Source organism: Nematolebias whitei, chromosome 6 (genome assembly GCF_014905685.2).
Source record: "Nematolebias whitei isolate Nwh7 chromosome 6, NemWhi1, whole genome shotgun sequence".
In the NCBI taxonomy this organism is placed as follows: domain Eukaryota; kingdom Metazoa; phylum Chordata; class Actinopteri; order Cyprinodontiformes; family Rivulidae; genus Nematolebias; species Nematolebias whitei.
In genome coordinates, this window is record NC_056503.1 from 15,622,967 (window position 1) to 15,640,838 (window position 17,872).

Genomic DNA, 17,872 nt, shown 5'->3' on the forward strand with positions numbered 1-17,872 from the left:
ATCTGTGATGAGACTGATAAGGGTTCTTGCTCCTTGGGGAGCTCCAATGAATCCCTTTCTGAGTCGTCGGGCCTGTCTATGGGTAAGACACCATAGGTTTGAGGTCCTTGGTCGACATCATCGGTTGAGAAAAGGGCTATGGCCTGTGTTGGTTTTGTGAACCATACTGGCCCAGCTTCTTGACTCGGTACCAGATTGTCTGGGAGTCCTCCCAGAAATGGAATGCCTAGTTCAAAATCATGAAAGTCAGTTGAAATCAACCATCCTAGCATAGTGTTTTTTGGGATCAGCACCTCATCCATGCCTGTGTTACACACAGCAATAGATGTGGTCCTGGAGTCAAGACTCACCTGGTTCGTGGCTTCCACGGACAGTCCCAAGTTGAAAAATGCAGGAGAGGGTTGAAAATATGCCTGTTTATGGCTAATAGCTTGTCCAGCTATTATGTGGATTCGCACCATTAGGTTAATCACCTGAGGTGGTACTGTGGTGTCCTGGTTGCTAGCAACCTGACAGGCCTCTGGAATGGTCTGCCCAGCCTTAAGGCTCGCTGTGTCTAGCACAGGAGGATCCTTTGTGGCTGGTTTGAGGGACCACAGCACCTTGTTGATGGTGTCCACGTGGACACCCAACCTTACCAAAATGTCAGAGCCTATGTAGGATGCATGTGGTAAGTTTTGGATAATGAGAAACGGGTGAACCAGTTCTCGTTGATTCCAGTTCAGTTTCAGGTTAATGACTCCTTCTGCGGTCATTACCTGTGAACTATTGGGAACTAATGGAAAGCGGAAAGCTTTTTTAATTAGTTCTAGACCAACGTGTTTGTGAGCCAAGGTTTCGTAGAAAGCTCGGTTAATTGCTGATTTATCTGTCCACAGAGACAGTACAGCATCGTTGGTGTGGGACCCTTGGATCTCTACACCCTTAACTACCAGTGGTAGGTAGTGTTTGGTGGACTCTGGCTGCTCCAGCTCACAGAGGAGGCTGTCTTGTTGAGTCAGAGTTTGGATCTCTTGGTGGGTCTCTTTGGTTTCACATGGTGTCAGAGGAGTACTCACCGGGCTCGTGTCCTCGGCTGAGGAGTCCTTTGTGCCTTCCGCGGTACCTGCTGTTGGGCAGTCTGTGTCACACTCCGGAGGCGTTTCTATTGGCAGTGGTTTGCTCACTGTTGTCCACATTGTTTGATCACCATAATCTATAATCGCGTTAAAGCGATTTATAAAATCCTGGCCAACCAAAAATGGGAATGAGTCAACATGGGTCACGTGTATCGGATGGTACAGTGTCATATTGCCAATCTGCATGTGAACCATTGCTATAGCTGTCAGGGTTGTTTTATTCTCCGAGAGACCCTGCATTTCTATAGCACAATCAGATAGAGGTATTATCCTGTTTTTCTCGGCTGCGGCTGTCCTCAGCTCCTCGAACAGTTTAGCTGACATAATTGTTATGTCTGCCCCACCGTCCAAGAGTGCTTCGTGGGTGAGGACACCTTAGAGTGTTACTGACAGGTACGCCTTTTTGGCGGCCCCCTTTCTGATAAAGTTACACAGAAACCTTTTGGTTTTTTTCTGACGCTTCTTCACGCGTTCAGATTTATCTGTGTAATCTTGGTTTGTCTGAACCGTTAGCACAGCTGTAGCTGTTTCTGCGTGTTCAGCCTGCGATGACTCGTCATCGTTTGTGTGTGTGATTACCCCCCTTTCATCCGATGAGGGGTTGTTTGAGGCAACAACAGCAGCGTCTTGGTGTGTTTCACCGACGTCTGTAGTGTTGTCGTTCGCGCCCAGAGATGTAATAGTGAGTACCTCACTGCATAGTGCTTTTGGTCGGCTTCCCTTGTCAGTGTGTTTCAAGTCTTCTAACATTTCACGCAATTTTTCTGTCTCTTCCGAGCTCAGAGGTGGAGGGCCTTTTTTCTGGGATTTTTGTGATTTTTTCGCCTCTGGACGTTTTGTCCGAGGTGGGGGGCGGCTAGGTACGTCTTTTTGGGGTTCCTCTCGGTTCCCATTTTTTTGCGTCCTCCGCTGGTCCCATTTACGATAATCACGTTCGTCCTCTGAAGGAGGAGCCTTTTTGTCCCAGCGTGCACCTTCATGATGCGGTTTGTTAGTCTGAAAATACTGCCTTTTTTCTCCTTTTTTAGGAGGAGGTGGCGATGAACGCCTTCCTTCTAATTCTAGGGAGTGGGGTTTAACCTTTACACCAGGAAACACTTCTATGGGCGTCTTGGCATGACAACGTGCCTCAAACACGTTCACAGCACACTGTTTAATCTCACTGATGGATTTTTCTCTGTAATTTGCCATCATTTGCACTGACGTTTGTATGTCAGGGTGGAGATTTTTGCTGAAAACAAATTTAAAACCTTCATCTTCCTCCATCCCGGTTTCATTTCTGTTACCAAAATAAGCTTGGAAGATTCTTTTGTAATAAACTTTTGGATGTTCAGCTTTACCCTGCGTGACCTTTTCTGCGGCTGGGTATCCAGCTGGTCCTGTGCAGGTATCATACTCTTTAATCAGAGCTTCACACAGAAGTTTGTAATCTCTTCTCGTTGCATCTGGTAGACGCTCGATGAAGGTATACACCTCTCTGTCCGAAGTGAGTCGTATCAGACTGAGTTTATCTTCTACCGTAGCGTTAGGATGAGATCTCAATCTGAACTCCAGATCTCTGAGGTACGCTTTTGTTCCAGCGGAGCCCAACGGTCCAGGGACAAAACGTTGTACATATTTTGAGATTTTTTGCAAGTCATCCATTGATGGAGAAGATATCAATGGTCTCACATGCGTGATCAGTTGTGGGGGTGTTGCTCTGCCCGTTTGTGTAGGTGTTAGGATGGGTCTAAAAGCACCGGGTGGGTAAAGAGGTTGTTGAGTTATTGGTGTATTACCCCGACTTTGTTCAGGGTCTGGTTTGGATTCCAGGTCACCTTGCCCAACTTCCTTACCTTTTTCTATTGCTGCTATTAGTTTCGCCTCACATTTTTTTAAATGTTCCTGGGATGTATAATAGTCATCTTTTAAACGCATATGTAGCTCTTGTACAATTTGTTTATCTATTTTGCATTGGTCCAGTTCCATTTTTGCGAGTTGCAATTGTTGTTGTAGCACATCGTTATCTGCACACGTGGCTTGGTACTGACGGTCTATTTCTTTAATCTTTTCATAAGATTTTGTTTCTAGTGACGCCTGCATTTCTGCGAGCTCCTCCTCATGTCTTTTAGACATCCAGACAAGGCGTTCCGACCGTTCATCCAATTCAGCTTTTAGAAGCAGAGAGATTTTTGCTAACCGTTCATGGCTAAGCTTTTTACTCTCTGTATTTAATGTTCCTGCGGCCAAACTTTTCAGCTCTTCTTGTCTTTGAGCTTCATTAAGTTGTTCTAATTGCTGTATTTCATTGCCAATGAGTGGAGTTGTTAAAATATGTAAGGCCCCCAAAATGATATCATCATTTGTTGGTTTTGAAAAGTTGTCTTCTTCTTCGTCGCTTGCCATTTTTCTTCTATTTAAAGATTAAACAGGAGAATTTTAATGTTTTAGGTTTTTCAAAATAAATAAAATCAGCAAAGTCTCTTTGTCTGATATATTTACTTTTATTTAGTGATTTATCAATTAAACGTGCACTATCCTTTTAGCAAATGAGTAAACTTTTTCCAACTTTGTGAAAATCTGTAACTGTTTCTATTTTTAAAAAGTTAATGTTTATTTTGTACCTTAGTTTTAAGGGATTACCAGTGAAATAAAACTTTTTTGGTAAATGCTCTTTGCATAAATACCTTATAACTTTTAAAATGCAAGATAACAGTAATTTTCAGCTTTAAGGAACGTTTATTAACTCAAAAATGCCTTTTAGAAAAATTAAAACGTTTAATTTCACTATTTAGACCTAATAAGCGAGTGAAACCTGTCTTCTCAAGTTTCGCCAGAAGATGTCAGTATTACCTCAACAATTTTAACTCCGACACTGTTTGTGTTGTCCAGTAGGGGTCGCTATGACTTCCTGTGGCGTTCGGTTGACATCCTGTTGTTAGCCGCTTAGCTTGAAGTTAGCTTCGGCTAAACTCGGTTAAAATCAACATTTCTGAACGGATTTTTTACACAAACGTGGCAAAATTTCAACAAGCACGACTTCTTAGCATGAACATGAGTTTTTGTGGAACAATATTGCAGCTTTATTTAGTGATTTTAAGCGTAGTGAAGGCCCCGGTGGTTATGCTGTTAGCTTAAAATTAGCATCGCTAGCGTTGTTTAAAAACATCATTTAATGACGAATTTTAAACTCTAACGTGGCAAAATTTCAGCGAATATGCTTCGAAGCATTTAACCAGCGTATCAAAATCACTTTAAAGGCGCTTTTCAGCTTTAAAAAGCAGATTTTATTTCCCTATGAAAACGAATTTCATTTCCGGGTCACGTGACTGAAATCACCAATGGCAAAGCAGCGCAGGGTTGAGAGGGGATGACGTAGCCACGCCAGTCAACCTTCTCAGCAAATCAGAGCGCTCCACACAGCAATATTCAACCAATCAGAAAACGTTTGCAGCCAGCATGCTAGGTTTAGCCTGAAAAATAGTTCGTCAGCTTTTCGTCTTTTAAACTGTCAAAATGCACTTTTTCTGTTAAAAATTGTAACGAATAACTCTTAACTGTGTTCTGAGACGGCGCTCAGCTTTTAAAACGTTTATCCATCTATTCAAAATACTCGTTCAAACTGAACAGAACCGAACCGGACTACAGTCCTGGTCTTTCAGCAGAACCTCGTCTTTTAAACAGAATCAACGTTTGCACAGCTCATAAGCTTAACAACACTTAACAGCGTACAAATTCAGCTTTAATAAAGACTCAATGACACAATTTCAGCTTCCTGTGAGCTTCGCTGAGCTCCACAGACCGACACGCTTAAAACATGCAGCGTAACACAGCGGGTAAACTGTTATTTTTTCAACATGCCAACATGAAAAAATCAATGTTTACACGAATTCACAGTCATTCATGAGACTTTACGGGCCACCAGTTGTAGTAGTAAACAGAATAAAGCGTTTTACGGCACACTGTTTATATTAATTTGGTGGAATAGTGTAAAGCAATAACAGTGATTTCACATAAAAGGGACATCGATCACTCGGCGGTGATCAAGGACTTTGCTTCAGATATTCCTAAGATATCTGTACTGATTTTATGAGAAAGAGGAGAGTTTTAAGATGAAATGGAGTTATCTTACAGAGAAATATGTGAGGGAATTAATCTGTTTGACCAGAAATTGCACGCTCCATCAGATCTCAGCTTGCCCACGGTACACTTGGTCGAAAATAGAACCATCTACCTTGATGATGAAATCAGCGTCGGCGTAGGTTCCTTTCTGACTCTTTTCAGCGTCTCCGTGAGAACTACCAAACCCTCAGAGAGTCGTACGTGGTTTTCAAACAGAAATTATAATCCCAAAACGTCTCTGGATCATCCTGAATGCGTTTGCACCCAAGAACTCTGAACTCCTTTCATTCTTCAGAACTTCTCAGACTCTTAATTGTCTTTCAACTCCAGCAACTCTCTAGTTCTTCATCTCCTCAGCCTCTGGAATTCTCCCGAATTCTCCCGAATTCTCCCGAATTCTTCCGAATTCTCCCGAATTCTTTTCCAGACTCTCGACTCTTTCAGAACCGGGAAGTTGCCACATTTTAAATGAGTTGACTTCCGGGTCAATTTAGAGCTTTCTGATTCGTGAATGGACCAGAAAGAGGTGTGGTTTTTGACGTAAGGTGTTATCAAAAGTCGAGGTCAGAGAATGAGTTTGTTTAACAACTGACAGAGAGATTATTGCAGAAAAGCAGACTTCGTGGAGTCAACTCTTCTGTATCTTCTGTAAAGATTAAACATGACATTTCTTTTTCAGTAAACATTTAGTTGACCGAAGCTTCAACTTTCACATACTTACGTTGCTTGGCTCATTTCAGACAGAAAATCAAGAAATGCATATTAACCTGATTTCTTCTTTGAATGAGGAATAAAAATCATTACTTACTGTTTATGTAAAATAAAAATGAGTAGTTCTCTTCAACCTGTAACATTGAGTGAACTAACACAATTTGATTATCAAACATTTGTAAAACAGTGATGATTATAAAGAATTGTCTTTTCTGCTTGATTAATTCAAGAAAGAAAGTCATCAGATGGCTCAGACTGTATTCAGATCAATGAAATAACAGTCCCTGTCCATCTGATAGATTTGAGGTCATCAGGGTCAGATCAGGGTCAGATCAGGTTCACTACATTTCTGTCTGCCTCGCTGAAATAAACGCTCAAGTCTCTGTGAGCACATGTTTTGTGCACTTTTTGTATCATTATAACCTTGTGCTGATTTTCCTCACCTGAGCCTTGCGGACTTCAAAACACTGACTACATTTTTAACCTTCCCTTTCTTATATATATATATTTTCTTTTCTATGTTTTGCATTTTTCATGTGCAGTGGTGTATGAGCATCGCTCCCGGTTGGAAAAGTCTCTTCAGAAGGAGAGGTTGGAGCACAAAAAGGCCAAAGAAGGTGAGGAAAAAAATCCTCTCTTTGTCGTCATTGTAATTATTATCACTGTTAGACCATACCTGTTGTAACTAAAATTTATGAACGTGTAAGAATAAAAAAAAAAGTCCTTAAATCATTTCAAGTTTGAATAATTTTTATTTTCTAGAATATTTGGTTTATAAAATGGAATCGCAACAATCGCTGAACAAGGAAAAGGTATGTTTTCTTACCTCTTTAAACCAAAGCATCTATTCTCTTTCACTGTTATCAGTCATACTGTATGTGTGGACCACAGAGGGAGTGGTCTTTAACCGTGGCATTTATGTTCAAACAGCAAGATGCAAACGGCAGATACAACTCTTTACAAGTGCAGCACCAGGTGTTAAAGGTAACCAGAGGTTCAACACGCCTACAGCGCACTCATATTGGTGATGTATGCTGATGTTCAGTCCTCCTTCATCTTTGTTTATGTCAGAATCAGCACGATGAGCTGAAGAGGCAGTACTACGACCTGCAGGAGCAGCACCAGGTGCAGGGCAAGGACCACGGCCGGCTGCTGGACGAACACAGGGAACGCTACAGTAAACTGCAGCAAGCCAAAGAGGTGGAAATCTCACAGCTCAACGGTACTGATGGCTACAAGTCTTAATTTTTTTAAAGACAGCTGAGTTCAATATGGACTCCCTGGTTTCTTTGTCCATCTCATTAGTTTTACTTAGTTCCAATTAAAATACTTACAATTTCTTGACAACATGGTGTGAAATTGTGTACATTTTATAGAATACACGGCAGATCATTCATCCATCCATCTTCTACTGCTTATCTGTAATCGGGTTATAGAGGAAACAGGTCTAGGAGAGAAACCCAGACATCCCTCTCCCCAGTGCCACTTTTCAGCTCATTCTGGGGGACCTCGAGACATTCCCAGGCCAGAGAAGACACACCAGTGACTTCTGGGTCTTCCCCAGGTGCCTCCTACCAGAGGGTCATACCTTGAAAACCTCTAAAGGGAGATCTCCCAACAGACATCGTAATCAGATGCGCAAACCACCTCAACTGACTCCTTTCGATGCGGAGGAGCAGCGGCTACACCAAACTCCCCCCGGATGATGGAGCTCCTCACCCTATCTACGGCTAAGTCCAGCCACCTTTTGATGGAAGCCCATTTCTGCCGCTTGTTTTCGGGATCTCGTTCTTTTGGTCCCGACCCAAACCTCCTGACTAGGTGAGGGTTGGACCGTAGACAAGCCAGTAAATCGAGAGCTTTGCCTTTCGACTCAGCTCTCTCTTCACCACGAAAGACCGAAGCAATGCCCTCATTACTGAGGATGAGGCCCCAATCTCTGTTGAGCCATCTCCTTCCCCATTCTACCATCACTTGTGAACAAGACGACCAGATACTTGAACTTCTCCACCTGACAGCATTCATGTTGGACAATGTTTACTTCTAATAAAGTGACCAGTCATCAAAAGTTTCACGCAGAAACTTTGATGCGTTCAGAGTTTTTCTAATCATTGCACCTGACAGAGCACTCTTGTGAACCTCTTCACTATTTTATGGATCCTTTCAGTGAGTTCACACTTTTTGCAGGCTATTTTTGGAGAAAAAGAAAATCTTAAACAAAAATTATAATTGAGATTATTGTGGTTATACTGTTAATTGCACAATTTACCAATTGATAAATAACAAACTTTGGGGGAAATTAACACACAGAAAACTGAATGTGACACTTGACGAGTAAAAACTATTTACAAAAACGTGAATTAATGACACTTTCATTCTTTGAAGGAATTCATCTCACCCACTGACTTGCATACCAACAACTGAGGCAAAGCTGTTGCACGATCTGTTAGCACTCAAGAGTGTTGGTGACGTCTCTCATTTACTGCATTAGCTCAGTTACAGAACTTGTCAGATTGACTGAGTTAGAGCAGCTTTTGTACTTACTAAGTTTTCTTTGCTGTGGTGGCCGCCTTCTACTGAGTTGACTCCAAAAATGAACAAGTCATAGCTGTACGTCCAATGAATACACTCTGAGTATTGCACGCTTTTTATGGTGTAGGTGATCATTTTTAAAATGATTAAATCCTTTGTGATTTCAAGGAATGTAAAATATTTTAAGCTTCAACAGTATATGGTGCAGGATGAACAACCTTCACAGCAATGTGAAGAAGATGAAGGAGATGGTTGTGGACTTCATACCGAACAAACACGCCTACCCCCCCGAACATAGGATCTGCGGTGGAAGCGGTCTCCAGCTACAGCTACAAGTACTTGGGTGTACACCTGAATGACAACCTCAGCTGGAGCAACAACACCACCAGCCTGATCAAGAAAGCTCATCAGAGACTCTACTTCCTCAGGCGGCTGAGACAAGCTGGTCTGGGAAGCTCAGTCCTCACCTCCTTCTACAGGTGTGCAGTGGAGAGCATCCTGTGCTCCAGCATCAACGTGTGGCATGGAGGCTGCACAGCTGCAGAAAGAAAAGCTTTGTAGAGAGTGGTGAAGGCTGCACAGAAGACTGTTGGAGTCAGCCTCCCCACCATCACAGACATTTACACCTCCAGATGCAGGAAGAGGGCTACCTGCATCATGAAGGACCCCACTCACCCAGTACACACACTTTTTATCCCGCTCCCCTCAGGAAGGAGGTTGAGGAGGATTAAGTGTAGAACCACTAGACTGAGGAACAGCTTCTACCCTGAAGCTGTTAGACTCATGAATCTCTAATCAGAATAATCACTGTGAAAAATCACATCATGCTGCTGCTGATCTCTTGCTGCTGATCTGTTTCATGTTGCTGCTGATCTGTTTCATGTTGCTGTGTTCATTCGTACTCATCTGCTCACACAGACTCATGTTCGTGCTGCTGTTCAGCGTATTGTTTTTGTACTATTAGTGCTTATCGTATTTTTAGTCTTAACGTTTTTCTTAGTTCATATCTTAGATCTTATTACTGGTTTTTCTTCTACGTTTTATAATTTTGTTGGATGTAACTGGGACCCTGTGTACACAATTTTGTTCCACCACAAGTACCACATGTGGTGCGAATGACAAATAAAGAAACTTTGATTTTAATACGCTCTAATTACTAATAACAGGGTACTGTTCACCTCTGAAGTGGTATTCAGCAAGTTGTGTAGCTGTTTGCGTTCACCAAATAAACATAAGCATTTGTAAACTTAATTATTTCAGGATATAATATTACTTGTAGATACTTATAATGCAGTGATAAAGTAAAATTATATGCCAAAGAAATAGGTTTACAATTGTTCATTGTGCTTACAAGGTAGTAACGAAGTCTGAAATGTTTAACAACTCTAGATGAAATATATAATATAAATATATAAGTGAACAGATTTGACTCACTATTTGGAAAGAAACTGGTCAGTTTTGTCTGTCACCCTTAATGCATAATAAGCAGTTATTAATGATTTGTAAAGTGTTTATAGAGGAATTAATAACATATCGATAAACTATTAGCATTCTATAAGGGAGCCTTATTGTAAAGTGGTACTATTTTTTTGTGCCGAGATGTTTTGTCCGTCATCCAACGGACTACTTCATTCTGAGGAACCACCGAACAAAACTGATTCTCCACCAACAGCTTACTCCAAAGTGGGAAAAAACAGTTTGCTGGTGCAAAAGAAACTGTCCAGATGACCTGATTGAACATTGTTGGATTTTATACCTGGATTATTGAGCATGGACTTTGGTGTTACCAAATAACGTTTTGCTAAACCTAATTACCAGTAGCTCAGTAGAAGATGTCCCAGTGTGTCTTGTATATATGTATGCACGTTGGTGGAGGGGGTTGTCCATAAAATAATCTTTAAACATTGACAATGATGTCCTGTTTCCCCTTTTAACATGTCCTTGTATGTATGAAGATGAAAAAAAACAGTAGTTCTTATGGTTGTTTCACATCTTTTTAAATGAGTTCTTCTTTTACATGTGTTGTTTCTGACAGAGCATGTGCATAACCTAAGAGAGGAAAATACGAAGCTGAGGGAAGCTCACCATGACATTCACACAAAACTTCAGGATGCACAGGTGAGAAGGGGCCAAATATATACTGTATACGGTATATTGTCTGTGTCATGCAAATCTGCACAAGTTCTTTTTATATACATTTATTTCAAATGTTTTAAACTATTTCCCGTACAAAAGGGCTGAAAAGCTGTGGATTGTATTGGTTTCTGCTCTGAGTTCAGATCAAGCATCAAGACCTGAAGGTAGCACATGACCAGCTTGCTTTGACACTGGAGGACCACAAGAGTGCGCTAGCTGTGGCTCAGGTGAGGAGAGGACGCAGTCCTGTCTATTACTGCAGTGTTTTATTTAACCCAACAGCTGATCAACGCTGAAGTGTTCGCTCACGCGAGTTTTAAATATTAATTAGTGTAAATGAGTAAATGAAGTAATTATTGTGAAGTTTGTTTCAACTCTTTTGGCTTTTTAATAGTTTTTTATGATCTAGTTCAACAATCCAACCTTGCAGTTCTCATTAAAATGAAGACGGTGTGTATTTCTTAACTGTATGAACCTCAGTAGAAATTATGCAGGATGCCAGAGGTGCTGGTTTGTTTTTTATTAATTATTTTTCTTGGTGAGGAACACATTTAATACCTTTCAGAATGCTTGAATGATTGCTTAAATATGCTGCTTTCCTCTCAGTCCAGCAACTGATAGTCACCCGTGCTCCTCCTGTTTCCTGCTGCTCTGTCTGTCTGCTTGCATTTGCTAATTGGTTTTAAAGCTTGTCCTTCTTTCCATTAGTGCTGCTAGGTGAACACGGACACCCTCTTTACTTTGCTGCAGGAGTGAGGGGGTTAGTCTAACGAGTGCATAGAAAACCGTCTGAAGCCGACCTGCCAGGGAGTTATAAAAAGGCGAGCTGAGGCGAGACAAAGCAGCGGGAAGAACTTTTAGTTTTGTAGCCCTCGTCTTTATATCTGCACAAAAATAACACCTTATTATAACCCGTGAATCAGAACACAGTCATTTTAAAATAGTCGTTAGATTTGGATTTAAAAAAATAAATAAATCTGTGACAATGTTTCAGTGTTCCAACTTTTTGTTTTAGTGTGTTCTGTTATTTAAACACTCACACTACTGTTGTCCTGTTCTTGTTTTCTGTACTTTGTTTATTTCAAACTAAATACTTCTGTATACTTTGTGCTTTTTTAACCATTTGTATATCAAAATTTTAAGGCAGCTTAGAAAATGGGTGCTGTGACTTTTGGATTATGTATTTTTTATACTTCAATTAAATCTTCACTTTACAGATATTTTTATTTTAGAAATGCGGTTAGATTTCCTTAAATCTGCTACCTTTAGTTTTAGCCAGCCTTTTACTACTTGTAGCTTCTTTCTTTCTTTTTTTGCTATGTGTTAGCTTCCATTCTGCTACCTTTAGCTTTGAATAGGTCTTTATTACTTTTAGATGCTATTATTATTATTTATTATTTATTTATGTATTTATTATTTTTTGCTGCTTTTAGCTAGCCTTTTGCCACTTGGATAGTATATTGCTATTTTTAGCTTAGCCTTTTGCTACTTTTAGCTTTGAGTAAGCTTTTATTACTTTTAGCTAGCTTTTTGCTGCTTTTAGCTAGCCTTTTGGTACTTTTAGCCTTTAACTAGCCTTTTGCTACTTTAAGCTTATAGATTGCATTTAAGATTTAGCAAACAATTTGTTATTTTTTGGTTTTTGCTCATATTTTGCTACAGTTACCTTTTAGCTAGCATTTTGCTAATTTATTATTTAGCAAGGACTTTGCTAGCTTTAAACTAGCATTGAGCTTTTTAACCTTTTAGCTCATGATTTGCACTTTTACATTCTTGTTAAGTCTTCTGCTTTTTTAGCTTTAATCCATGGTTCTTCTCCTTTTACCTTCTGTTCTTTTTTTACCTTTTAACAGCTCAGTTTCACCTCCTTCAGCAAATTTCAGCACTTAGCATTGGCTCTGCATTTTTACAGAAAATGCGGTTTCCATAGATTTTATTCTTTATTTTTTCCTCAGGATAAAGGTGAGACTGTAACTGCACAGGAGTTTTTAGCTGTCTTTGCATAAAGACAGAGTAGCTGTGTCTGAATAAGAATGGAAGTGTTTGCGCTCGGTGCACACACAAGACTAAAAGCTGATTCTTTCTCACATCCTACAACACATCATTTATTTGAAGGTTTTGTATGATCTGTGCAGGAAGCAATTATTTGCTTGTATTCAAAGTGTCCCTAGTTTTCCTTGTTTTTATTTGTTTAAAGGTGTTATCTAGAAAAACATAGTTTGAATGTATGTCTTGAGCGATTGACTCACAAGGTGGAAGCTCTGAGGTTTAAATGTGTTTGATATGCCCACGAAGTGAAGGTTTCAGATTGGCTATCAGTGTATATGCAAATAAATACATAAATCACACCCGGTCTTTTTTTTTTTAAACATACATTCCTAGATTTAGGTGCTTTACTGGATTTTTCCCTCCAACAACTTATTAAACTTAATTACATTTATTATTGGAGAGAAGTAAAAGGAGCTTAAAACAACTACCTTGTTTTTTGGCCTATAAGTCGCGTTTTTTGCATAATTTACATGCCCTGTGACTTATAGGCCGAAGCGACGTATTTATGGATTTTTTTTCCATATTTATAAACCAACTTTTGGCTGAGATATGACCCATCCATCCATCCATTTTCTTTACCCGTTTATTCCATTTTGGGTCACGGGGGTCGCTGGTGCCCATGTCCAGCAATCACTGTGCGAGGGGCGGAGTACACCCTGGACGGGTCGCAAGTCCATCACAGGGCCACATAGAGACAAACGAGACAAACAACCATTCACTCTCTCACTCACACCTAGGGGCAATTTAGAGTTACCAATCAGCCTAACATGCATGTTTTTTTTGGTCTGTGGGAGGAAACCGGAGTACCCGGAGAAAACCCACGCATGCACGGAGAGAACATGCAAACTCCACCCAGAAAGGCCCCTGGACCGGGGTTTGAACCAGGGACCTGCTCGCTGAGAGGCAGCAGCTCTACCAGTTGCGCCACCGTGCTGCCCTGAGATATGACCATTTTCATTCATTCAGAGTGGCAAAAAAATGGAACAGTACCATTTTCAGCCACTTGATGACAGCAGAGTAGTAGTAGTAAGGCATGCCGTTGTATCATGTAAATGTGAATGTGGCTATAATGTCAAATTCAAAAAAGTTCAAAACAAAAAACAACTGGACTTTATTTATTATACTTTACTTTATACTTTATAGTTTTTTTCTTGAACTTTTTTGAATTTACCATGTCCTGGATGACTGAGAATCTTCACCAGCTATTAATGACTCAATCGGCTTGCCTTTGTCTCCCCACCTTCATTCTGCTCGCTGCTTGGAGCAAGTTAAACCAGCTGCACCGTCCTGGCGAAATGCGGCTAATTTGACCATTAAAGTGCATTTATTAAGTAAAAGTTAAACTGAGACACACCTTTGCTATGATGAGGAGCAAACAAATAATTGTTTTAGGTGCTTTTCTTGTTAAATTTCGAAGAAAGGAGCGGCTTTCCTCCTTCCTTTTTTGTCCTCCCTCTGCACGCTCCCGGAGCACCGAGGCAGCAAAACTATTTTTGAAATTCAGCTGATTTGACCCTCAAAGTGCATTTATTAAGCAAATGTTAGACTGAGACACAGCTTTAGTATAATTTGGAGCAAACAAATGTTTTTTTAGGTGGTTATCTTGTTAACTTTTAAAGAAATGCAGCGGCTCGTCCCTTTGTGTGTGCATGCTTCGCAGCACCTCAGCAGCAAAACAGTTTTTGAAATTCAGCTGATTTGACCGTTAAAGTGCATTTTTTAAGGAATAGTTCAACTGAGACACACCTTTGCTATAATTTTGAGCAAACAATTTTTTAAAATGTGTTTATCCTGTTAAATTTGCACAGCAACTCGTCGCATGCACGCGTTTACTTCCACGTATCGGCTTTTGAAATGCAGCTGATTTGACCGTCAAAGTGCATTTATTAAGCAAACGTTAGACTGAGACACAACTTTAGTATAATTTCGAGCAAACAATTAATTGATTTTAAGTGTTAATCTTGTTAAACTTGTGTTAAAGTTCGCCCGTGCACACTCCTGTAGCCGCCATTTGGCAGCCCATCGATTTTTGGCCACAACACCGGCCCACATTTCTGGGTTGTCAGCGGTGACGCATAATAGATGCAACGTATACGGTGAAACGACACATTTATGGATTTTTCCACTGTTTTGAACATATTTGGACTGATGCGACGCATAAGGCAGTGTGACATGTACGGCAGAATATACGGTAGTTTGTCGTTTTTGCTGAGATCAGTGATGGTGATTCTCTGCTGCTGTCACAAACAAACTCTTCACCAGTCTTTGAAAGGAAACTTAACATTTTGCAGTGTGGCTGTGAATAAAACACGTTGTTTTTATGCAACACAATCTCTCCTGATTAATCAGTTAGATTTTCTGTTTGACATTAAAGCAAAAGATTTGGGATGCGATCATAAACACAGCTTTGCTCCAACATTAGGCCCGAGTCTGCAGGAAGGTCCAGAGCTTTATGTTCACAGCTGCTTTAACAAGATTGGCCTCAGAATTTATGAAGATTATTATCAGGAGTTTGAGTTTTGTGGTTTAAAGCGGTAGATTATTTAAAAAGTTAGTGTAGTAAAAATGCAGTATGATTGTGTACTTTTTTCTATTTACTTTAATTTTTAATAACATTTTATCTTCTGTGCATAATTTACAGCATCTGTTTTTAACCTGAATTAATTTTTAGAAGCATCTGTTACATCTGATTTAAGCCATTGTAAGAGCTGTAAAGAAACTATACCTGAAGGACTTATTACTATTTCAGTTTTTAATGCTATGTAATTCTACATTAATACTGTGATTATATTGGTGTTGAGGTCTGTATTGCAAGTCAGTGGTTATTTTTTGTTTGTTCTTATATGAGAATGCACTCTCGTGGTAGTGTTTGTGCAACTGCCAACCATTATTGAAAGCTCTTAGTTTTTTACTATTAGCAAAACCGTGTACTTCCTTTCTGCATTTTAGTGTTTAAACCTTACTTTTAGACATTATCTGCACTTAAAATGTACATAAATCAGTGGTAATGATCTGAAATAATTCATAGGGGGTTTATTGTGACTTTTATCTGACCGATGACTTTATTTGAATAGGAATGATTATGTTTAATCACAGTTTTCCTACAACTTAGCATTTGTCATGTTGTGTGCTGCAGGCACAGGTGGATCAGTACAAGAAGATAAATAGGGTACAACCGGACCAAATTCAAGTTCATCAGCAGCTACATATAGCAACTACGCCATCTGTGTCCCATGTACACGAATCCCAGCAGAATACCATCGCTGAACATCAACAATCTCACTGGGACACCCAGTCAAGAGTAAGTGTGAAGTCTTGGTGCAGATAAGCCTTAGAGAGCAGTATGGTATGGATTAAAACCCTGCAGGGTATAAACATTTCTCTTGTGTTTTTTCTCTTCAGTTGGACCATCAGGAGGAGAAGGATGCCCACGTCCAGTCTGACATTGTGTCTCACCATATTGTGTCCCAGCCGTCCTTTTCTGAGAGAGAGGAGGACGGTGAGGGAGAGGCAGAACGGAAGAGGGAGCTGGCAGAGGAGGAGATGGCTCAAGCAGGGCAGCCTCAGAAGCTGGAGGAGGACCTGGACCAGCCTCAGGATGAGCAGCTGGAGGAGGAGGAGGAGCAGCGGCTCGATGAGAACGCTTTGGACCGACAGAGACGTCAACCACAGCTAGTAAGGACTGGTTTACACACTACTATCACAACTTAAGGAGTTTAGAGAAGCTTACGCTTAAAACTTGTGCACATACACATTTCTTGGTGTGATCTGTAAGGACACCCATGTGGAGCTGCATGGGGAGGCCCAGCTGCAGCACCAGGCTCCAGCCCGGGTCCACCAGCTGAAGTCAGCCTATGAGCAGCAGAAGGAGCAGCAGCGGCTGGCGGCTCAGAGGGCTGAGGAGCGCAGGCAGGTCCAGCTACGACAGGAAGCCCTGCAGGCCCAGAGAGACAAGATCCTGAAGGAGAGGGAGCAGAGACTGAAGGAGGAGCAGCAGAAAGAGGAGCAACAGCACAAGGAAGCTGACCGAAGAGAGCAGCTGTTGAGGGAGGAGCACCAAAGGTTAGACATGAACTCAAATAGCAAGTCACCTAAAAAAAATAACAAGTGCACAACTTTTAATTAGTTAAAAACCAAAAAAAACTATGGATTTCAACTTTGGATATACAATATCGTTTCAAATGCTCAAAAATTACATTGAGAAAATGAATCAACTGCTGGAAGATGGAAAATAAATAATTAGTGGATAAAATTCCTTGTTGCAAACCTGAATTATTAGGTTTTAATCCAAAGTATCATAATATGATTCAACAATGTTTGCTTGTGCAGGTTCAGAGAAACACTGCAGTAAAGTTTCTATAAATCTGCTAAAACAAATGTCATAAAAAACAAGGCTTCCACACCAGTATTTACTGAGCAGACAACTATCAAACTAAAAGTGTGGGGATGCGGTACACGTAGAAACAGTTTGATTTGTGTCTTTCACAATTTAATTAAAAGTGTTGTGGGGTGCCTTTAGGAGGAAGACAGAGTACGAGAACATGGACGATGATGCTCAAGGAGAGGAAGATCATCACAATACCAAAGAAGAGGGTGAGACAAATTTCTGATCAATTATTCAATAATGAATACTTGCAGATCACCAAACAATGCATTTAACCCTGTTTACATGACCATCTAGTGCTTCCCTTTGAATGTTAGGACACAGTAGTGAACACCATTATTGTTCCATGTTGGAATTGCTGTTTACCAGTCACAATGTTTTAGGCATCACACATAATAAAAGTAAAATAAAAACAATGAATGCAGTCTTAGAAACCAGCTTGAAGTAAATGGTAAATGGACTGCACTTATATTGCTCCTTTCTATCTTATCAAGATACTCAAAGGTCTTTACAACACAATCTGTGCCCTGATTCACCCATTCATACAGCACTCTACTAGATCTCTACAAAGACTATTCCGTGCTTTATCACATTCATACATCAGTGGGACACACATCAGAGGCAATGAGGGGTTCAGTGTCTTGCCCAGGGACACTTCAGCATGTGACTGCTGGTGGAATCGAACCCCAACTCTTGCATTGGAGGACGACTGCTCTAACCACTCAGCCACAGTCGCCGCGTCCTCGTAATGCTTCTGTAAACTGCTTAGCTCAATCACAGTTTGATTCTGTTGTTTTGCGGTTTCAAACTCAACTCAACTCAACTTTATTTTGGTAAATTA

General features: G+C 40.5%; 1 protein-coding gene across 1 annotated transcript; it reads left to right on the top strand.

The window, feature by feature from the left end:
• Nucleotides 1–6,472: 6,472 nt before the first annotated feature.
• golim4a (golgi integral membrane protein 4a) lies at nt 6,473–17,240 on the top strand (the record flags this gene model as incomplete). The annotated part of the gene is given in 10 exon segments (XM_037678048.1): nt 6,473–6,547; nt 6,693–6,742; nt 6,861–6,914; nt 7,002–7,152; nt 10,498–10,580; nt 10,742–10,825; nt 15,784–15,948; nt 16,050–16,322; nt 16,423–16,709; nt 17,167–17,240. Coding segments are annotated over 10 exon segments (1,296 nt in total), but the record flags the coding sequence as incomplete, so codon positions are not given.
• Between the last annotated feature and the right edge of the window lie 632 nt (nt 17,241–17,872).